This window comes from Apostichopus japonicus, chromosome 1 (assembly GCF_037975245.1).
Source record: "Apostichopus japonicus isolate 1M-3 chromosome 1, ASM3797524v1, whole genome shotgun sequence".
NCBI classification, from domain to species: Eukaryota; Metazoa; Echinodermata; class Holothuroidea; order Aspidochirotida; family Stichopodidae; genus Apostichopus; species Apostichopus japonicus.
Window position 1 is genome coordinate 4,141,903 of NC_092561.1, and position 23,753 is coordinate 4,165,655.

The 23,753-nt window shown below is 35.3% G+C and overlaps 1 protein-coding gene across 7 annotated transcripts in view; it reads left to right on the forward strand.

The window, feature by feature from the left end:
* Positions 1–23,753, forward strand: part of LOC139960283 (uncharacterized) — a 45,428-nt gene that overhangs the window by 249 nt on the left and 21,426 nt on the right. For 3 of the 7 annotated variants that reach the window (XM_071958583.1, XM_071958888.1, XM_071959043.1), the window contains exons 1-18: positions 15–173; positions 935–1,095; positions 1,577–1,669; positions 2,304–2,815; positions 3,605–3,674; positions 4,256–4,365; positions 4,923–5,013; positions 5,838–6,154; positions 6,619–6,729; positions 7,448–7,562; positions 8,460–8,579; positions 10,240–10,437; positions 11,813–12,529; positions 13,204–13,384; positions 15,017–15,129; positions 17,452–17,610; positions 18,876–18,968; positions 21,645–21,901. In XM_071958583.1, the coding sequence (XP_071814684.1) occupies positions 1,045–1,095; positions 1,577–1,669; positions 2,304–2,815; positions 3,605–3,674; positions 4,256–4,365; positions 4,923–5,013; positions 5,838–6,154; positions 6,619–6,729; positions 7,448–7,562; positions 8,460–8,579; positions 10,240–10,437; positions 11,813–12,529; positions 13,204–13,384; positions 15,017–15,129; positions 17,452–17,610; positions 18,876–18,968; positions 21,645–21,901 (3,308 nt within the window). In that variant the 5' untranslated portion in view covers positions 15–173; positions 935–1,044. Of the gene's footprint in view, position 1; positions 174–242; positions 370–934; positions 1,096–1,576; positions 1,670–2,303; positions 2,816–3,604; positions 3,675–4,255; positions 4,366–4,922; positions 5,014–5,837; positions 6,155–6,618; positions 6,730–7,447; positions 7,563–8,459; positions 8,580–10,239; positions 10,438–11,812; positions 12,530–13,203; positions 13,385–15,014; positions 15,130–17,451; positions 17,611–18,875; positions 18,969–21,644; positions 21,902–23,753 lie in introns of those variants that run through there. The other 4 variants (XM_071958658.1, XM_071958965.1, XM_071958740.1 and 1 more) reach the window with 4 other exon arrangements.

The following is a 23,753-nucleotide window of genomic DNA, read 5'->3' on the forward strand; positions in this document are numbered from 1 at the left end:
AAAACAATTTTGGTACTTGACAGTTTTCAATTTGAAAATGGGTACGCCAAAAGCGACGTAATTTCAAGGGTACAGAAATGATCCACATTATTCGGAATAATAAACTATGATCTATGATTACTTAGGACTGCGCTTATCGTGAAGCTGTTGATTGAGTTAGATGGCAAATTATGGTAAAGAATCATTATTTGAGTTAGGCCTTAAATGATTTTGGCAACCAGGTTCAGATCAAGCGTAAATTGGTCATGTACCTAATCCGCGATACCGTAAACAAAGCGTTACTATTTACTAGTTTGGCCGGAACGGTGAAATATCTACGTTTTGCACTCGGAATCGAAGAATTTGCTATTATAATAATATGATCGTTCAGTAAGTGTAAGCTATGCTAGACCTTTTAGTATCAGACCGTGGAGCTAACCTCAAACTCACAGCCGCATCGAATTTAAAATGTCAATGTACTTAGCATATACATAAGCCTATACGTAGATGCACAGCCGCCTAGCCAAATAAGCCTATGCTTAGCTAGTCTAGACTGGAGCATTGCAAAAGTTCTAGCCTAAACAGTTGTATTTATAACAATGTAACATCAGTAGCCTAGGCTATCAGTTTGTGTGATTATATCAGTGTTTTGATTCGTGAAAGACCAGGGTTTTGAAATCGTGAGATCTGCAAAGACTCCAATCTTATGTTCTTGAAACATTCGTATTAGCATTAATTATAGAAGGAAAGAAAATGTTACGAACTGTAGAGTAGGATGCAGTCAATCTGTATCCCACTAACTCATATTGCCAATTAAAGCTCATGCTGTACACAGTATACCGTATCAACTCAACTTGATAGCACTGTTAAAATATAAGGCATATTTATTTCTATGGCTCAATACATACCTTTGACTGCATTCTGTTAACTAATCATTTGTGTTTGTTTCTTGTAGATGGGTGTTAGATTTTGAGAAATGTGCATCAATACTGATGTCAAAAGCAACCTGTCATAAATGACCAGCATTAAGTGGACCTGATATAAACTATCTGCCTTCGTAGGTAAATGGTCACGATGACATCTCCAAAGAGCAAAAGAGAGGCACCCACTTATGAAGTAAGCTTTCGATATGAACATTAAAATGGGAATCAAAACTGTATGCTAATGAACACCTGCATGGTTAATTTGATCATATCGAGGCTTCTCATTAAATATCAAGTGTATCCTAATGTGTGCACAATGTTATAGAGCTAAAGAATCTGTGTGATAGTCAAAAACAGTAATTTAGACTTTGCACACGTACTGTATGATAAAGGATTATGGACACATCTTGGTATGATATTAAAGTGGATTTGAATGTGTTCGGTGTGTTTGATGTACAGTAAGCACTTTGCCAACCTTAATCAAAGTTGGAAGTACAGAGGAAGCAAGACACAACAAAAGGCTTTTAACAACATTGTAAAAAATACATTTATACTGAAAATATTTGTTAACCATGCTAACAATTTCTTCATTGTTCAGCAAAATTTTATCAATATGTTGTCATAAATTATTTTTCAAGCATATTACCTTTTTTTATCATTTGTTATTTGTTTAGCTGGAAACCCTAAACTTGCTGCAAGTTGAAATGGAAAAGAGAGCTACAGAGCTTCAGCATATCAGACTAGGTCTATTTCCTTCAGCTGAAGAGGTAGGTGAAAGATAGATCTACCAAGTAATATATTGATCTTATTTTTCAGTTCTGTAGAAGTGCTCCTGAGCAATTATCAATATTTTCTCAGATTTGTGCACATTCTTGCATTATATTCATAATGGTGATGGTACTACAGTAGGTACTGGACTATCACATCTGCGTAGGTTGATGGAGTAAGTGCTCAGGAGTTCCCAAGGTCTAGGGGACCTGATTCCAAGGGTTCTTTGTGAAAACTTTCCAAGTGTCTATTTGGGGATTAGCTTCACAGAACCCTATAAAGCAAATGCCTTAGAGATTGGAACTCAGAATTTGGGATCAACCAAGTAAAGTGCATATTAGACAATTTTGAATTTTTTTCTGTGTTTTAAGTGAAGCTTGACCAGTCACTAATGACCTGCTCTATTATGGAGACTTAGCTGGCAACAGTTTGGGAATTAACCAAAGACAATGTTATATTCATTTTTGAAATTCTAAGGTTAAATATGTGTCTGTATAGTTCAAGAATTAATGGCACATTCCCAATAATATATTCCCTCATAACCCATAACAGTGCAAGCCTACATTTTAAGGCATTTTACCCTTACCAACACAGTTTTATTACATGATGCAAGACTTTCATTTTCACTTTCAGCTTCCAAAGGGAAACATGGATAGAAGATCCATCACAGAACCTCATCAAGATATTGTCATTCCTGGAATCCCAGAAAACAGATTGAAGTCTGCAGTTGAGAGGATAAAAAGTAGAGAACAAGAGACACAGAACCAAAGCAACAGCAATAGTTCAATGGAAAGTAAATCCAACATCTCTTCTGGAAGTTTAGCAGCTACAAATTACCATGACAACACAGTGATGATAAGCAGTGGGGACAACTTTAGGGAGAAAACATCCACACATAGGGATGTAATGATAAACAAACCTACAAACAGGTATTTTCCATTTGATGAGGCAAGATCAGTTTCCATTAGGCAATCTGGGAGTTTTCCGAACCTAGATGAATGGAAGGAACATGATCGCAGTTTGATGTCGTTTAGGAGTTTGCCAGGTATTTCAAATCCCACACAGGACTTTATTCCGTCTTCTTCCGACCAGTTGGAGGAAGAAGCAGCTGCTGGAAGGGTGTTACTTGATAGTCTGGCTAATGAGTGAGTAAAATGAGTATGTTTCCATGGAAACGATAATACCATGATTGACAGGATGGCTAAAAGGTCAATTATGAGTGTATTGATGTTGTGACTTTAGCCAGCCTAATAATTGAAAAGGTATTCATACCTCACAAAGCCTACATTAATTTGGCTAGTATGTTTACAGAACAACCTTTCATTAAGTTGGATTTCTGCAGTTAGCAGTGCAGTATAAATGGTTATTAATTTTACTATTTCATTATTTTAGCGTTAATAAAGTATGGATATTTGTACATAATTTAAATACTGTGCTAATAAGCATACTCAAAGATGTATGATTTTATCGTATTATAGTACTATCTGTACTTCATATTGTTGGTAAAAGTTAGTACACTGAGCCCTCATTGTAACTACATTGTCATATATCTCAGGTTCAGTACTATATTGTAAGCGTGTGCTCTATGATGTGTTTGTTTTTTTGGTGTGTTTTTGTTTCTTGTTTTTTGGGTGTGTTTTTTTTTTTGGGGGGGGGGGGCATTGTTATCAAAAAAGTAAATAAACACAATAATTGCAGTATTAACCATCAATTTTGTTTACCTTGAATTAATCATGGAAAGAAGTTCCAGTGAGAGAAGGGGTGTGGAGTGGGTCGGAGACAGCAGGTACAATAGGTCAAATTACTGTAAATGAAAACATGGCAACCTCCAAATGCTTCCAGAATGTCTCAATGGGTCATCAGAGTTGCGTTCTTTGGTTCTTTGAAACATAATAATTCCATTTTTCATGACATTCTTTTCTTCCATCTTGTAGAAATAAATTAGAAGAAAGACTCACCCTGTCTGAGTTACAAGTCAAAGCTTTGAAGACAGAGATAGGCCAGGTAAGGCATTATTGTGTATGTATCAAATCCGTGACTGGTGTATTGATTAGACCAGGGCCTATATTGTAAATATTAAATCGGTGCCTAGTCATTCAAGACTTTATGCTTGCATTCATCAGATTTAATTTAATCCATTCTTATCTGTCTCCATTTAACAATGTAAAGACCTGTAAAAGTCCAGCAAAGGGAATTGTAGTGCTATGCCTTTTGATATATTTGGAATAAGAGAATGTCGATGTTGACACTGAGGTAGGTCAGAGAGAGAGGGAGAGAGAGGGGGGGGGTAGGGGGTGTTGAGGCAGTGATCAAATGTAAAATACCAAAGTTTGTAGGCTTGATGAATTGAAGAGCATATATAAGTATCATTATTCCCCCCCCCCCAAAAAAAAAAAAAAAAAAAAAAAAACAGTTTTGGGGTAATTCTGTAGCATTACCAAGTATTTTTGAAATATTTTTAGTAAATGTTTCCAAAATATTACTTGATTGTACCTTACAAACAACAATGCAATCAGCATGCTGCATAAACTCTGTACTTCTTAAACATGATAATCGTTAGAAAAAGTTTAAAATGTTTTGTACAGCTTAAAGAGAACCACATGAAGAAAGAAGACAAGCACCAGGGTACAATTCAAGTTCTCCTTCAACGAATCGATGAAGTATCAAAGAGAAAACAACGAGAGATTAATGCTCGGTAAGACTACTCTAAAAATCAAGAAATGTCTTCTCATCTTTGCAATCATTTATACACAAATATATGAAATAATGTACATGTATGTCTGTTGTATGGCTGGAAATATGTTTTATGCTGCCTACATCAGTTATTTAAAGTTGTTTAATTAATACTGACAGGTCTTCTGTGCAAGTGTCTGAACTGTTTCTATAAATGTTAACTTTAAGTATATGAATAAAGGCCTGTATCATCAATAAAATTGTCTTTCAGCATTTGATGGGTTTGATGTTGTGCATTTCACCAGGCACATGCAGGAGTGTGATAATTTGATAATATCGGCACAGGTGTTTAGTGTATTCTAAATGTGGGGTATGTTGCAGTTGAAATAGATAAAGAAAAAAATAATCATTTTTTTTTTAATCAAGTTATTAAGGCAGTTCCAGCTACAATGTGCTATATCTTGAGTTAAATCTAGTTAAATATGATGGAAAGAATATTATGGTTATTTTTATTTTTTATCAGTGAGTAAATCTGTCTGCTCTACATAGTCTTGTATGTATGTTTCAATCCTTTTCCAGAGAAGAAGAAAATAAAGCCAAAGAGGAGATTATAAGTAAGCTGAGCAAAACTCTTCAGAATGCAGAGAAAGCAATGGAAATGTTAGAAAAGGTAAGATAAAGCCTTAATGGCTATAAAATATTAACTGAGATATACGGTACATGTTTAGTTTGAAGTAGCATGTGTTGAGGTTGGTGCAAATCCTTCTAGCCTTTATTGTCTTTATTTACAGACTAGAAAGCCTGGCATTAATCTTCTTGCTTCATGACAGGTACACAATAGCCAAAAGACTTACACTTGATATACACTTACACTTGATATACACTTACACTTGATATACAGTACACTTAAACTTGATATACACTTACACTTGATATTCACTTGATTTACACTTACACTTGATGTACACTTACACTTGATATACACTTACACTTGATGTACACTTACACTTGATATACACTTACACTTAATATACACTTACACTTGATATACACTTACACTTGATATACACTTACACTTCATATACACTTACACTCCATATACACTTACACTTCATATACACTTACACTTGATATACGCTTAAACTTGATATACACTTACACTTGATATACACTTGATTTACACTTACACTTGATGTACACTTACACTTGATATACACTTGGTTAGCTAGAAGCATGATATTTGACTTATTTTGACATATAATAGCCAGAAGCCTTAATGTTGGAAGTATGATGATAGAATCACAATTTGCTAATTTATACCAGAATTCTTCCTATTTGGAGAGATTTTGATGTTCGTGGTACTAGTGATGACTAATATGAGTAAAAAATAAAAATAAATCCTTTCATTTCATAGTGACCACTGATTGCTGATTGAAAGCCTAAAAGTGGTTGAACTATTATATTTTTGATTTGTTTTTAATATGTTCACACTAGACACTGGAATCTACCAAACAGGAGCTGGTTAAGGAAAGAAGGCGCTCCTCATCACAGAAGGAGGCTCTGTTACAGGTTTATGAAACAGTGGAACTCGGGACCAGCGAGACAGATAAAACTAAGGATGATGGGGAAGCAGAGAATATCTCAGTAACACCTCACGCTATATCTGAAAGAGTTCGTGGCTATGTCGAAGGGAGAGAAAAACAAACTCTGGAGCTGATAGAGGAAAGAGAGGATGCAGAAGAAAGATGCAGGAAATTGCAGGAAGAGATAGATGAGAGTATTATCAGTCTTAGATCAGAACATAAACAAAGGTAACCATGACATCCAATTTGCTATGGTAGTTTATAAGTGCCATACCATGAAGATTGTTCAATAAGTATGATAGGCTCCAGAAAATTTTCAGCATAAGAAAGCTGCCCACGGATAGTAGTCATGGCAACATGTCTGAATGTCATATTTAATACCTACCGAACACTTTCAAAGATTTGTAGGAACAAGAAAATAAAGGTGAACCAATAGTAACAGAATCATTTGATTAAACTCTGTCAAGTCCCCCCCCCCACCCCACACATAAAAAAAAAATCTGAAACATAGAATTTAAAGAAGTGATATAATAAAATCATTTGCATTCTATTTTATATCTATATCAAGATAATACTGATATTCATTTCTTTATTCGAAAAAAAAGAAGATAAAATCAAGTTTTTAGGAATTACATCGAGTTATTTGCTTTACATTCATATCTTGTTGTTTATGGTTTCTTTGATTTAAAAAGGATTGCACAGCTGCAAGAAGACCGAGATACAGAGCTAAAAGCTGCAAACGAAAGGGCTGTGAATTCTCGACAGCAAACACTTGGTCTACAATCTCAACTCAGGATGGTAGAGTAAGGGTTTCATTTGTGTTTAGTGTGCTGTAGACTAGCAATAAATAAAAATAAAACTCACACATGTCTCAAGCAACATTCATGTCAAATCTTAATTAACTTGAGATTTATATGAAGAGCAAGTTTTTCTTAGCATCTGATTTCCTAATCTTGAAACCATGTCTGGAGGTAGAACTTGTCGTTTTAGAACCTTACATAATTCTAAATATTGTTTTTCTTTGATAAATGTTTCTCATGTCTGACAGCTGCAGCATACGTTCATTACATCAACATCAGCTGTTACTTGAAGAAAGAAAATAAAGAGAATCGATTTTGACGGTTGAAAAGAAAGAACCATCGTAGAAATAACTGTTGGATATTTAAACTGAATTATCTACAATTATCGATGACATTTGATTTAATAAAGCTTCATGTCATGGTAGTCTCTGCAAACTTTTTTGCTGATTTCACCAATGATTTAACTACTTTTTATTGGTAGTCTGTAAAATGTATCCTTGAGGGAAATCTTAATTTCATGTCTGGTGATGCGAAAGTGCTAGATGGGTGTAAACATTTGCTTCATGCACTTAGCCTGCAGTTTATGTGATTAAAAATTGTGAACATGATTGATTGAGTGCTTTATTTGGTAAGAAAAGATGATGGATTTGATGATGTGACATTTTGTTATTATGGAATAGAAATGTCTTTAAATGCACCCTTGTACTTTATTTATTTACAGGGAGCACTCACAGCTGGAAATTAAAGCTAAAGTGAAACAGAATTCGGAATTGTTGGCTAAAATACAAGAGCAGAGAGAAAAAATAGAGAAACTAACATCAGATAGAGAGACAGAGGTAAGTTATTCATTTTTGTCAAATGTCAGACAGTTTTATGGAGTAAGTGTTGTTTGAATAATTAATAGCTGGGGAAGAGAAATAAAAGTAGTGTGTGACAGACAAAAAGAGGTTTTCTTTTTAAAGCCACCTGCTTCTTGTTTATTGCCATACTGTAGCTACTAATTGTATTCCAATCCATTCAGGCTTCAACCAATCAAAGTTTTTGGGGTTAATTGATTGAGCATTTTATGATCATATGCAGTGCTAAAATCCCATTATAATGTAGTACATTCGCTTGAATTGACTAGTGAAGATTTATTTGAAAAATGAAGCTAATGTTGAACTCTTTTCACTTTTTCTTTGAATTTGTGTTACCCCTCATGGAGACCATGTCCAGATGTTGTAATGTTGAGTATGGCATCATATGCATTACTCATAAATTAACTTATTTTTTATGGAATAAATCTGTAGGCTGGAGACTCTTTTTGGTTTTTATTCAATTGTATTCTTGTATATTAATAATATGAGTTGGTTGGTTTTTATTCAATTGTAATCTTGTATAATAATAATATGAGTTGGCCTGGTTTTTATTCAATTGTATTCTTGTATAATAATAATATGAGTTGGCTGGTTTTTATTCAATTGTATTCTTGTATAATAATAATATGAGTTGGCTGGTATTTATTCAATTGTAATCTTGTATGAGGTTGTTGTATAGCCTATTGAGGTGGCAAAAAGTATTTACTGGTTGTCATACTGGCTTTTGTCTTAAGGTTTAGCTGTTATGAAGCTCATTTGCTATCACCAAAGCATTTTCTCGTCAGGAGTAAAAGTGGTACATCTATAACTTTCTAAAAATAACGAAGGCATTCTCCCGTTTCATTCCATGTTATTTGATTTGCTTTTTCTCCACAGGATAAGAAGTATAGAGACCTGATCGATAAGAGCCATGATGAATTGGAAGCTAGGAATATTGAAATCTCTAACTTAAAGGAAAAACATAAATCCTTACAAGAAGAACTGAATATCATACAGGTAAGTACAGGCAATTTTTCCCAAATTGGCAGTAATGTGATTGGTGGAGAGTGACTATTTTAATTTCCTAGCATTACAAGAATGAATAATGAATATTGATTGATTCATAGTGAAAATCAGTAAATGTTTATTATTATAATTTTTTTTTATCATCGTCATCTTTAATGAGGGTAGTCCTGCTCAGTGCAGAAGCACTGCTTTCCAGAGGAGCCCTCTTAAATGACATTGTTTAGTGTTATAATTAAGGCAACGTATATCATCATCTCATCTGTCTTCTTCTTGCCTAGAGGCAAATAAGGCCTCAACAGAGCGTCTCCATTTATCTCGGTCGGCAGCTGCGTTTCTGGCCTCATTCCAGGATCGCCAACCAGCCCTCTCTCTCTCTTGAACTACTGTCTTGCGCCATGTTGTTTTTGTTTTTGGTCGCCCTCTCTTTCTCCTGCCCTCTGGTGCCCAAGTCATGCTGATGTTGCTGTCGTTGTTAGGGTTTTGTCGCAATATATGCCCAATGAATTTCCAAAGGCAACGTATATAAAGAGTATTTGGTTTGTCTGGATGTCGTTGTTACAGTAGAAGGCTGGTGTGCTGCCCTGCTGTGGAGTGATCCATTTGTTAATTGTCTCAGATGACAAAAGGAATAATTAAGTTGTCAAAATATCGTGCAGCCATTCTGAATTTTCAGATATTTAGTCCCTTATAAATACTATGGTGACATCCTTGTGTACATATAAATTTCTGTACATGTCTGCAAAAGTATAGCAATTTGCCATGTTTGTACGGCACGTTGCGATATTTCGATAAATTACTCCGGAGACATCTTATTAACTTATATTAAATTATTAATGAACTCAGAGAGTTCTGTCTCGTTCATTAATTAGTAGCATCTCGTTAACGTATAGTTGCCAATAATTACAGAAACTAAATGTCTCACCTCTTTTGTTACCTCAAGGACGTGCGTTTTAATGAAATTTAAATGACTTGAAAATTCAAGAACAGCGGAATGTCAAAACCTTGAATATGTGTGTGACACTGCCAAAGAAAGCAATTTGTGCATTTTTCCACCTTTTTTTCTTTATGCAAATGGTTTGCACATGTATAACATCAAGCTTCAAGTTTCAACAAATTTTAAGATATAACTTTCATGCACAATTCTGGACTTATCCAAACATCAATATCCCACATTATGTTTAATTTAGTGAAGCGTTATTGATATGGTAAACATGTTTCTGTCTTTGGTCATGTTTTGTTTCTGTATCTTCCTTCGTGTGCGAAGCAGACACTTGTCTTTGAAAACACTTATGTTCCCCGATGGCCTATGGAAGGGAAAGTAAAGTAAAAACTATGCTTCTCTGTGTATCTTGTTCTACTAAGTCACAGGCTTCTCTGTGAGATCTTTTGAGAGGTGTTCTCATCTGAATCAAAATTATGACACTCCAAAGCTTTAAGGAGAGTTGCTTTCTTCCCGTCTGATAATTCTAAGATTGCTCTGTGGGGAATTAATAGGTTTTCCGGGAAACCAAATATACCGATTACCAAGTCCTACAAGAAATCAATCCTTTTAAAGAAAAAAACTATTCTCTCTAGAGTTCTAATTATTGAAAGAGAATATTTTGCAATCCTCGAGTACAAAAGATTTGATGGCCTCCTCTTCTTTCAACAGGAAACGTTTGAGGATGTTTCCAAGGACTTGAGTGAGGCTAATACAGAAAAAGCTAGACTTAACAAATTACAAGATGATCAAAAAGAAGAGTTAGCTAGCTGTCAGAAGAAACTACAAGAAGAATTGGAAGATGTTTCTCAATTGAAGGAAAAGCTAAAACAACAGGAAGATTGTTACAACATGAAACTGACACAAGAGGTAAACTTGACTCGGTTATGTGTTGATAACATTGATCATAGGTGGGCGTTGTGGTCAGGTGGTTAAGGCAGTGGACTGGTGATCTAAGGATTACAGGTTCGAGCCCTGGCCAGATCATTGAGTTGTTTCCTTGGGCAAGGCAATTTATCTCCATTGCCTCTCTTCACCCAGGTGTATAAATGGGGACTTGCAAGGTAATTTGTATATATAGTTGCGTGCGCCGGTTTGTGGCTGCACCCTATGGGAAGTCCCCCAGGGGACACGTGGTTGTGGTGCACTGTGGTGCCCCAGGAGAGATTGATTGAATTGCGCACACTTTGGTGTGTAGGTGTGACAAGTTACCAATGACCAAGGCTAAGTTGTCAAAGTGCTGCGATCTCGATGTAGCAGCGCTATATAAGTGTCTAATATATATATATATATATATATATATATATATATATCATAAATCTTTGCCAATGGCTAGTCATTATTCTGGTTATAGCATGGAAACCTCAAGAAGAGAGTACTGTTAGAAAATACTGACTATTAAACTTGCTTTGAGCTAGTGACCTGAGGTATAAAATGTAATGGAAGAAATTTGTTGGGTGAAAAGGGTTACAAAAAGTGTGCTCAGGAATAATGTTAAATAGTATTTTCTATACTGAGATTGTAATGATTGGACGTAGGGATGCAAGTTAAAAAGTTAAAAAGTAGATATGGAATCAAACACAAGGAGTTAATGAAGAAGTGTTCTCAGAAATAAACCACAGGAATATAAACTAACAGAAACATATTGATTCCTGACATAACAAGATTTCGACTAGTTTGTCCACTGGAAAGTGAAAACTTATCTTTTTAGGCTTGAGTATGTGCATTAATCTTATTCGTTGTTTTATTCACATTACTGTGCCCATTTTTATGTTTATTTATATTTTTATGTTCTTCATTGTGGTTTATAACCCTGTCTTATATCATTTTTTACTTTTATTGCTGTTGTTATTACTTTTAGGTTTTCTTAAGTTTGGTAATTTGATATTCCAGGTATTGGTTCTTTTGTACAGTGCTCTTGAGCATGCTTTATTTCATGATAACAGCACTTTAATATATGGTATTTATTATTTATTTATAAAGTGGATAAGTAGATTTCTTTACAAGTAAATAATGATTGACTTTCTGTCTAAGAGAATATTATCATTTCTTGCTTTGCAGATAAAACTTCATCTAAAATTAATATACAGTAATTGATAATTTCTGTCAGTTTCATGTTTGTTTCTATAATTAGATTAATGCATTACAACAGAAAACAGTGAGTGAAATTGAAGATAAAACTTCATCTAAAATTAATATACAGTAATTGATCATTTCTGTCAGTATCATGTTTGTTTCTTATTAGATTAATGCATTGCAGCATAAAACAGTGAGTGAAATTGAAGATAGCAAAACGGAATGTAAAGAGAAAGTGAGAATACTGACTGAAGAGCTTACAAGGATAGAAGAAAACGCTCAGAAGAAAAAACGTGAATTGAAAAAGGCCAAAGATTTCTCTCGATGTCAGCTAAATAGAGTCAAAGAACTAGAGTCAAAAGTTGAAACATTTCGCCAAACCAAGTCTGATCTTTCTGTATTGCTAGAAAACAAAGAGGGTGACTTGTTGAAATTACAACATGAAAGAGACATTCTGGAAAATTTATATGAAAAATCACAAAAAGATGCTCAGTTGGAATTGAAAGAAAAAAGTAAAATCGAAAATACCTTGATGGAGATTGAGCCGAGGTATCGTGAATTATTGATGGAGAACCAGAAATTATTGTCTGTAATAGATCAATTGGAAGGGCAACAAACAACATTTGAGAGTGAACGACATCAGTTGCTGGACAAGATTAAGGAAGCGGATGTAGAACTTGAGAAGAAAACTAATTTAAACAGAGTCATGAATGAAAAATTAGAGGGCTTGGAGGAAAGATCGAAGCAGCTTGAACAAAATTTGAAAGAAACAGAAACCGTCTCAATAAAAACAGAAGAGTCATCTAAAAGGAAGACTACAGAGATGAAGAAACTGCTAGTCGAGAAGAAAAAGTTGGAGGAAGTTGTTAAGGAAGCAAGAAATAAGGTATGCATATTAAAAGTACATAGTTAATGCTATATCATGTATGTGATTGTTAGAGTGTCAATAGCAGTTTGTTTTGCTGTTGTGCTTAAAGGGGTCAATTTTTAACATTAAAATTTTTTATTGTATGTCTCTAAAATGTTTCTTTTATACATGCAATGACATAAGACTATAAGAGCTATCTAGTTATTAATTTGCCCTTGTCTATGAACAATTTTTCTTGTTTTGGGTAGTTGATTCTTGCCAATTTTATGCATAATTTCATGATTGTTCATGCATTAGTAGGTGGAGTACATTATCATTCATCTGATTGAAATAGTACAGGTAGATTGTCACCAAGGCAACACATAGACTAGATATTGCAGTCTGGAGAGAAAGAAACAACATTGAATACCTACTATTGATATAAGCTGAATGATTTGTATATTAATTTATGTTAAATAATCAATCAGAGGGTAATTTTCTAAACTTTGCTATTCCTACTGTAGTTTCGAGAGACACTTTTGGAAAAAGCACATCCTGTTCTCACTTGCATTGAAATGAAATCGTTTACAAAAACAATAAAAAATAATTCAGTTTAATGTTAAGTAAGCAGATTATTTTCTCAAAACAAATCAAGAGATCTGAAAGATACTTTTAAAATACAACTTTTTCATATCATTCTCGACAAAAACCAGGTCTGGGAACTGGAGAAAGAACGGACCTATCTCGCTGACAAATCGACGGAGCACAAAATGAAATTTGAGAAGGAGAGACGTGTCTTGAGATGTGAAATTAAAATTCTACAGAGTGAACTTAGGCTTGTGAGAGGGACAATACAAGCAAACAATGCCATGCAGGAGGGAGAAGAAGAAGAAGGTATGTAACTCTGTAACAATGATCTCTGTGTGGTCATATTAGATGTTGTAATTATTATGATCAGTCATCTTAGTAGAAACTGTTGCTCGAGTCTGACAAATTTACATTTTATCACCTTGATTTGTAAAATCATCGTCCATCTAAGTTGTCAGTCATATGATGGAACGTCTTTATGACCTCTGATGTAAAGCAATACTCGTTCGAAGGTTGGTTTGAGGTACCCATACCTTTTTGTTCACGGTCTTCAATTTCCCTTGACGACAACCAAATCGTAGTTTCCTGAAGGTAAACATCTCAAGTCTGAACCTGACTGGAGTCATGAAATCTGTATAGTGATATCCAATCTCATAAATTTGGAGAAAAAAAAAATTCAAAATTCAGACTATCATCCAAACTGGATTTTTTTCTGTGGATTCGATAGTGTGGCATACACTCTGTTTGCATTTGCTCTTTGTAGTGGCCTGTGTAAATCTCAGAGACTAATTTAATTTGTCCCCCTCTAGCCCACCTCCCCTCCCCCTGTCCATTCCCCTCCACCTACCCATCTTCCCCATCCTCATCAAGGAAATGTTTAGAAGACACTTAGAAACCACATCAAAATCAGCTAATTGTGAATACATTTTTCATTTATTTTACTTGCTCTGAAGCCCATTTCTTTTGATAGTGTCTGTAAGAAATGAGGCTGCACAAAGTGAATGATTTTATGGCATAAGTGGATAGGAATAAACGTGACATGACTGTGTTCTAAGATGTTAGATTTGGAATGCATTACAAGAAACTGGAGTGAGAGAAGATGCAGTATCTAAATTTTTTACCCTTGGGAAATGTGCTGGTGATATTAAACTAGGATATCACCATCTTACTCATTGTTTTTATTAAAATAAAGAACCCTGCTTTAATCTGTATTACAAATACACAGGAAATATATAATATAGATGTAGTGTTGGTAATGTGCTGGTGATGTTAAAACTAGGACATCACCATCTTACTCATTGTCCCTGCTCTCATCATCATCTGCATTATTAAAATATATAACTCTACTATAACCTGTATTACAAATACACAGGAAATATATATAACCCTGCTATAATCTGTATTACAAATACACAGGAAATATATAGAACCCTGCTATAATCTGTATTACAAATACACAGGAAAGATATAACCCTGCTATAATCTGTATTACAAATACACAGGAAACCCTGCTATAATCTGTATTAAAAATACACAGGAAATATATAACCCTGCTATAATTTATATTAAAAATACACAAGAAATATATAATTCTGCTATACTCTGTATTACAAATACACAGGAAATATATAACCCTGCTATAATCTGTATTACAAATACACAGGAAATTTATATAACCCTGCTATAACCTGTATTACAAATACACAGGAAATTTATATAACCCTGCTATAACCTGTATTAAAAATACAGTGTTGGAGCTGTGCTGGTGCTGTAATGCTAGCTTTAATGTTGATATTATTGTACTACGTAACCACATTATAATCTGTATTAACACCAAAACAGATATAGAACCCTACCCTACTCTTGTTTCCCAGTTTTCTTGAAGATCTCTCCTGCAGCTTTTCTAGTTTCTATCATTATTTTCATTATTCTGCACAGGAATCAAGGAGACAGCCGATATTAAGAAAAATGCTGCATTACAAAGAGGCTTGGTGGAGTCATTGCAGGGTGAAATTAATTGGCTAGAGGAACGTTTACAGATTACCCAAGAGGTAGGAAGCACAGCTAATGCATTACGTTATATTCAGTTAAGCACAAAATGTTAACATGCACAAATCTGTTAAATCAGACTACTGGTCATTCCTTAGAGTGACAGATCAAAATGTTAGGTGATGCTCAATGAGCACAATTCTGAAAGTTTCAAAGCTACCATACCCTGAAACAAAACCAGTTTTACTCTGCGGCTAGAACTCTTAACCACCATTCTTTGTTCTGATGGGGTGTAGTGGTACCTGTGTTTAGATTAAACTTCACAGCATGGGATGCACCAGTCTTATCATTTGTATATAGTCTCAAGAGGGTACTTTAATCCCTTCCATTTCTTTGCTCTGGTGGGTAGTTATGATACCTGTGTTAACCATCACAGCATGGGATGCACCACGCATAGTTATGATAGTCTTATCATTTGTATATAGTCTCAAGAGGGTACTTTAATCCCTTCCATTTCTTTGCTCTGGTGGGTAGTTATGATACCTGTGTTAACCATCACAGCATGGGATGCACCACACATAGTTATGATAGTCTTATCATTTGTACATATAGTCTAGGGTACTTTAAACCCTTCCATTTCTTTGTTCTGGTGGGTAGTTATGATACCTGTGTTAACCATCACAGCATGGGATGCACCACACATAGTAATGATAGTCTTATCATTTGTAAATAGTCTCTAGAGGGTACTTAAATCCCCATCCATTTCTTTGTTCTGGTGGGTAGTTATGATACCTGTGTTAACCATCACAGCATGGGATGCACCACACATAGTAAAGATAGTCTTATCATTTGTATATAGTCTCTAGAGGGTACTTAAATCCCCGTCCATTTCTTTGTTACGGTGGGTAGTTATGATACCTGTGTTAACCATCACAGCATGGGATGCACCACACATAGTAATGATAGTCTTATCATTTGTAAATATTCTCTAGAGGGTACTTTAATCCCTTCCATTTCTTTGTTCTGGTGGGTAGTTATGGTACCTGTGTTAACCATCACAGCATGGGATGCACCACGCATAGTTATGATAGTCTTATCATTTGTACATAGTCTGTAGAGGGTACTTTAAACCCTTCCATTTCTTTGTTCTGGTGGGTAGTTATGATACCTGTGTTAACCATCACAGCATGGGATGCACCACGCATAGTTAAAATAGTCTTATCATTGTATATAGTCTAGGGTACTTTAAACCCTTCCATTTCTTTGTTCTGGTGGGTAGTTATGATACCTGTGTTAACCATCACAGCATGGGATGCACCACGCATAGTTATGATAGTCTTATCATTTGTACATATAGTCTAGGGTACTTTAAACCCATATCTTTGCTCTGGTGGGTAGTTATGGTACCTGTGTTAACCATCACAGCATGGGATACACCACACATAGTAATGATAGTCTTATCATTTGTATATAGTCTGTAGAGGGTACTTTAATCCCTTCCATTTCTTTGCTCTGGTGGGTAGTTATGATACCTGTGTTAACCATCACAGCATGGGATGCACCACACATAGTAATGATAGTCTTATCATTTGTAAATATTCTCTAGAGGGTACTTTAATCCCTTCCATTTCTTTGTTCTGGTGGGTAGTTATGATACCTGTGTTAAACATCACAGCATGGGATGCACCACACAGTAATGATAGTCTTATCATTTGTATATAGTCTAGGGTACTTTAATCCCTTCCATTTCTTTGTTCTGGTGGGTAGTTATGATACCTGTGTTAACCATCACAGCATGGGATGCACCACACATAGTAATGATAGTCTTATCATTTGTAAATATTCTCTAGAGGGTACTTTAATCCCTTCCATTTCTTTGTTCTGGTGGGTAGTTATGATACCTGTGTTAAACATCACAGCATGGGATGCACCACACAGTAATGATAGTCTTATCATTTGTATATAGTCTCTAGAGGGTACTTTAATCCCTTCCATATTTTTGTTCTTGTGGGTAGTTATGGTACCTGTTGTGAAAGATTATAAGTTTGCAATGTATTTCTTTTCTACAGGTCAACATTCTAGTTGCTTCTCTGAAGGCATTAACATTGATTTAAATTATAAGCAGAAGTAAATAAACAAGGGAATACTAACTGGAAAATTGTTTCCTTTTTAAAATTATTTTTAATTTTTTTTTTTAAATTATTTGAAAAATAAAACAACTTTCGGCTGAAATGGGATTCCAGCCTGCGACTCTAGGTTATTGCGATTTTCAAACATAAATTGATAAGACTGTAGTAGCATCCATGCAGAGAGCTTGACAACAGCCATAACACAAAAATGTGATGCTTTAACACCCTCTGTTATATCTCGTTTTCACATCACAGACTGTAAGGAGCCAAGAAGGAAAAGCCAAAATCTGGGAAGAGATTAAGAAGAAATTTCAAAATAGAATTGAGAAGCTCGAAAAAGAACGAAAGGAACTGATCCAAAGGAGAAAAGACCAAAAATCTTTGGTCTTAAAACTTGAATCTGGTTTGGAAAAGGTGACATAAACTGGTGTTTTGTACATTCTTTAGTTTGAAATTTTCCTTTTTAACAGCTGAGTTTGTAGAATTCCCTCCTGCATCCTGACAATTGTTTGTACCTTTTTATTATTTCTTCCTTTAAAGCAGCATTTTGCGTTGGGTCGCTTTTTTCCACTTTTTTAACATGTGCATCGATTTTTTTACATGTATCAATCATAAAACAGCAATCTAAGATACCATCCAAGTTTCACCCTGCCAAGAGCGTTAATTAGCGAGTAATTAACGATTTATGTCGATAAATGAGAAGAGTGTCCTCGACAAATTTCACAGTTAAAATTAATCGCATACAATTCCGCCAAACCCACTAGTTTGAATTCAACCAATCAGAGATGCAGGTTAAGTTATGAGCCGTTGCTAAAAATAGATTCAAGACTTCGCGTTGGTTGTACCAGGGAGTTGTTATGCAACTCCCTGGTACAACTGCCATATAGACTGTACACAAATCAAGGGTGGTGTTATATTACGTATCTGTCAATGACGTTCGTAGTGTTTAAATATTCATATTATGGGCGAGGTTTATTGGGTTCCCAACGGAAAATATCTTGGAGAACAACAAAGTTGAAAGTTGCAATTTTTTCGACTTTTATGCCACCATTTGAAGTAAAATATAAATAGATTAGCTAGTTATGTATGTCGTTATGGCAAAGTGGAATCAGTGAGGTTGAGAAAAATCATAGAAAAGGACGCAAAATGCTGCTTTAAACATTTTACATTTTGACTAATATATGTGATTAATATTTTCCTTAAGTCATAAATGTGTCTCAGACTCTGAAATTTATAACAAGATAAATATTAAAAGTAAGAGCCTGTGTAAGAGAATGTGTAAAAGTAAGAGGGCCTTTTACACATTCTCATACAATAAGCACCCACATACTCTTACACAGGCTCTTTTCTGGATAAGCAGTTTGCCAACAGTTTTGTTTTATTAAGATAAATATCAGTATTTTAAATGTAGAAATTGCTAGTCTGAGATTTACCCAATACTAATGTTCATCTTTGAACTAATAGCTACTTTCAATATAACAAAATAGTCACAGAAACAGATGGTGAAGTGAAATCTTTGGATACATAAGCCCATTACCATTCAACACAGTCAGTACCAGGAGATCCATATTAAATATGTTTTAGCGCTAATGTAACCTTTCTTTTTGCAATTTTCTCACAAATGAAATTCATTTGGGATATACAAATTAAGTTATATTTGTTCATCCCTGTTTTTGAAGGCTTCCCTAAGATTCGCTGAATCTCAACAGCAAATGGAGAAGCAAGCTCAAGAACTAGCGAGGATGAGGTTACAACATCAGCTGGAGCTAAAAGTAAGAAAACTCTGAAAGTAACAATCAGGGTTTCATTTTAATTGTTTAGCTTTTAAATATGGCACTAAGAGGCAGTAACACAGCATTGAAAAGGCCATCATGGTTATGAGGGTATAGTACTCAGGTTTCATATTTGCTTATAGAAAAGACACAATGATCCCACTAAGAGGCACACAGACACATTGATCCTACTAAAAGGCACACAGACACATTGATCTCACTAAGAGGGGCACAGACAACGATACAACTAAGAGGCACACAGAAACATTGATCCCAATAGGGGGCACAAAAACATTGATCTCACTACGAGGATACACATTGGTCCCACTAAGAGGCACACATACAAAATGATCACACTAAGAGGCACATCACACAGAAATATCGATCCCACTAAGAGGCACACAGACACATTGATACCACTAAGAGGCACATAGACACATTGATCCCACTAAGAGGGGCACAGACAATGATACCACTAAGAGGCACACAGAAACATTGATCCCAATAGGGGGGCACAAAAACATTGATCTCATTTCGAGGATACACATTTGTCCCACAAAGAGGCACACATACAAAATGATCATACTAAGAGGCACACCACACAGAAATATCGATCCCACTAAGAGGCACACAGACACATTGATCCCACTTAGAGGCACACCACACAGAAACATTGATCCCACTAAGTGGCACACAGACACATTGATCCCACTAAGAGGCACACAGACACATTGATCCCACTAAGAGGCACACAGAAGCATTGATCCCACTAATAACAGCGGACCCACTAAGAGGCACTCAGACACGTTGATCCCACTATCACAATCACTACCTGCCAGCAGTATGAAGTTGAGCACTCCATGTCATGTAATACCTGCTTAAAACAGCCAGCCAGCTGTACAAAATTGAGTACTCCATGTCATGTAATACTTGCTTAAAACAGCTAGCCGTGTGAAATTGAGTACTCCATGTCATTGGGAATCAGTACCTGCTTAAAACAGCCAGCAGTATGAAATTGAGTACTCCATGTCCTATGGAATAAATACCTGCTTAAAACAGCCAGCAGTATGATATTGAGTACCTTATGTCATTGGGAATCAATCCAAAATGTCTGTGTAAGAAGTTAAGACCGTTAGCAGTACAGAAACTTGTGATTTATAATATTCAAATTTTATGTTCAAGCCTGGTATGTCCTAAATTTAACTCATTTTCTACAGTTCAATTATTCTTGAAATTGTGTCATAAAAATGCAGTAGACAAAGCACAATTTACAGGAGGTTCCACAATATGCATTCATGTATACAGAGAAAGCTGCGGGAAACTGCATATTAAGGACTTAACTGAAGATAGACATCATGTAACTTTGTGAAGGTAAAATCCCTAAAGTTTTGATTTCCAGGAATCAGGAATATTGTGTACTGAATCATTTTTAGCTGGTCCCCAAGGAGAATACTTCTAACATGACATCTCTGTTGTCTGGAAGCTTGGTTTGTCAGTCTAGACTATATCTGTAAGTTCTGAAGTAAAGTATAGTTTATATGAATTCATATGAATCTCTGAGACATTTTCAGCAAATTCTCAGATGAAACTTACTGAAGATTGAATTGAGGAAGAGTTACTCTCAATAGTATTTAAGTCCCGGTTACACACAGACCATCAGTGAAAATGAAATATTAAAGACAGACAGACAGACAGACAGACAAAGTCAGAATACACTCTTTGAGGGTTGTAGGCTTGTTTAGGCTGATATTCAACTGTAAATGAACAAGAATGTGCTGTGTGGTGTGTGGATCTCTTTGTCTGTGTGCTTTTGTTATGTTTGTTGTAGAGTATGTATGTCTCTTATTATGAATCATTGCCTGTAACTTAAAAGAATATAACCAAGGTTCCTGTCCACCACTGAAACAGCCTGATTCCTGAATATTCATGAGGTTATAGCAATTAAACTGAATATAAAAGCAATGTTGCACTCATGGTATTTACAGCAATTTTGTTAAGGTTAGCTCCTTAAAAGGAGTTTTGATTGGCTGAATTTCATCGTCTGTCAGATCCACATCCTCGTAACATTTTGTATTCCAAAAAAATGAAATTTTTTAAATTTGGTGGTATTTTGTAAATGCATCTGACAACAGCAGAATGAATGATGTCATCAAGAAAATTTAGTTGAAAGTGTCTTTTTAATATTTCAATCATTTTTATATAGAGGAAATAATATTTAAATATAGTTGCAAGTTAATGAAATTCTATCAACAGAGAAAATTGATATCTAGTATTAAAGCAAACTCTGTATATTTGACATGTTTCAAGGATTATAGGAACAAGACGACGGTAATATCGTTTGGAAAAGTTTATGAAGAACATCGTCCATGGAGACACCACATACCCTACTACACACCCTATACTACTACACTGATCCAACTTCCTGGAGTAGTTGAAGGTGTAGGCAGTCAAAATATGTTACATTCAATCAACTATATCTTTAGTTACGGACAATGTACTGAGACAAGGTTTTCAATCATTTTGAAATAATTTTCTCCTTGATAGAAATCCCATTATATTGTCTGCCAACAGAATTACCTTTAATATTATGGGGCAACTTGATGAAATGAAATTTACTGTAATTTACCAAAACTAATATTAATTTAGTTTCCTGTTTCTTTTTCTCGCTTTTTCTAGGAGTTGAAGGGGACTTTGCTCAATCAGTTGACGAATAATGTCATTTTAACTAAAGTTGCAAATTACTCCAAAGATGTAGCCAGTAGTCATGGAAACGCTGACAAACCTGCCGTGGGCGGTTGCAACCAGAGATTAAAAACCATGTCAGATGCTGACCTCAAACTTTTGATGAAAGGTTTAATGAAACTGATGAGGAAAGAAATGGAGGCAGAATACCCAAAGACAGTTAAAGATGAAGAAGAGGGGAATAACAACCGGTGAGTTGAGCAAATCTCTATAAGGATTTGGTGTTAAATTGTTGTTTTTGGATTTAAGTTGTGAAGGGAAATGGAGAAGACATGAAGTTCAGAGTTCATAAATAGGAATTACCCCATCTATTTCTGGATAGAAGAGGCTGGGGGAAGGGTGCACAACTCTTTAAAGTCCGAAATGCAAGTACTGAGTAAAGTAAAGAATATGTTTGTTTGTGTGTGTGTGTAACATGTGGTATTGTTGTTGTTATTGTTGTTATTGTGGAGAAGACATGAAGTTCAGAGGTCGTAAATAGGAATTACCCCATCTATTTCTGGATAGAAGAGGCTGGGGGAAGGGTGCACAACTCTTTAAAGTCCGAAATGCAAGTACTGAGTAAAGTAAAGAATATGTTTGTTTGTGTGTGTGTGTAACATGTGGTATTGTTGTTGTTATTGTTGTTATTGTGGAGAAGACATGAAGTTCAGAGGTCGTAAATAGGAATTACCCCATCTATTTCTGGATAGAAGAGGCTGGGGGAAGGGTGCACAACTCTTTAAAGTCCGAAATGCAAGTACTGAGTAAAGTAAAGAATATGTTTGTTTGTGTGTGTGTGTAACATGTGGTATTGTTGTTGTTATTGTTGTTATTGTGGAGAAGACATGAAGTTCAGAGGTCGTAAATAGGAATTACCCCATTTATTTCTGGATAGAAGAGGCTGGGGGAAGGGTGCACAACTCTTTAAAGTCCGAAATGCAAGTACTGAGTAAAGTAAACAATTTTTTGTTTGTTTGTGCACGTGTAGCATGTGGTATTGTTGTTATTTTTGTTGTTGTGGTTGATTTCGTCAAAAGTCTTTGCAAACTTGTTTCTTGAATCATAGAATATTTAAATTGGCAGATGTAGGATACATTTTGAGTGCTTGCTAAACATGGAGTGATCCTTTTAATTCTGGCAGTGCACTATGGAAATAAATGCTTAGTTCTTTGATAAGATACTTGTATCTTAACATTTTACAGAACTTTTGTAATCTAGAATCCAAGTGGAACTTGCATGTTTTGGGGTTTTAATGTGCGCACCAGTTTGATAGCATATTGTGACATGTGTTGATAATATACATACTCATAATTTAAAGAGTTTTGCATGGTTGAAAGGTTTTGCACAATGTTTCTAAATTAATTTGTCAAGTACTGTGCCATTCTTGGAAATGAAAAATGGGTGAAGGATCAACAAAACTGAATGATTTATGTAGATTGGGGAACAGTCAGAACTCTCTGTGAATAGTGAACTCTAAATCATTGAATAAGAAAGAATGAAGAATTTGTGTACTGTAATATGGCATTGTTGTTTTATGGTGGCATATGATATGATCTTTGGAGCTTTATGTCTTTAACTGATGACAAAGTAATAATTGTAGCTAGATAAGCAAATCATTATACCTAACATGGGAACCCATGAAGTTATTCTGAAGTCATGTGAAACTGGTAACAAATAATTGGCATCATGGCTAACTTTAATTTAAAAAATACCTTGCAGATCTATTTGTTAGTTTCATACTGCCTAAATGTTTGACTCTACATTAGAAGAGCGTTGTGGTCAAGTGGTTAAGGCAGTAGACTGGTGATCTAAGGATTACAGGTTCGAGCCCTGTGTCCTTGGGCAAGGCACTTTATCTCCATTGCCTCTCTTCACCCAGTTGTATAAATGGGGACTTGTGAGGTAACTTGTAAATATAGTTGCATGCGCCGGTTTGTGGCTGCACCCTATGGGAAGTCCCCCAGGGGACACGTGGTTGTGGTGCACTGTGGTGCCCGGGAGAGATTGATTGAATTGCGCCCACTTTGGTATGTAGGTGTGACAAGTTACCAATGACCAAGG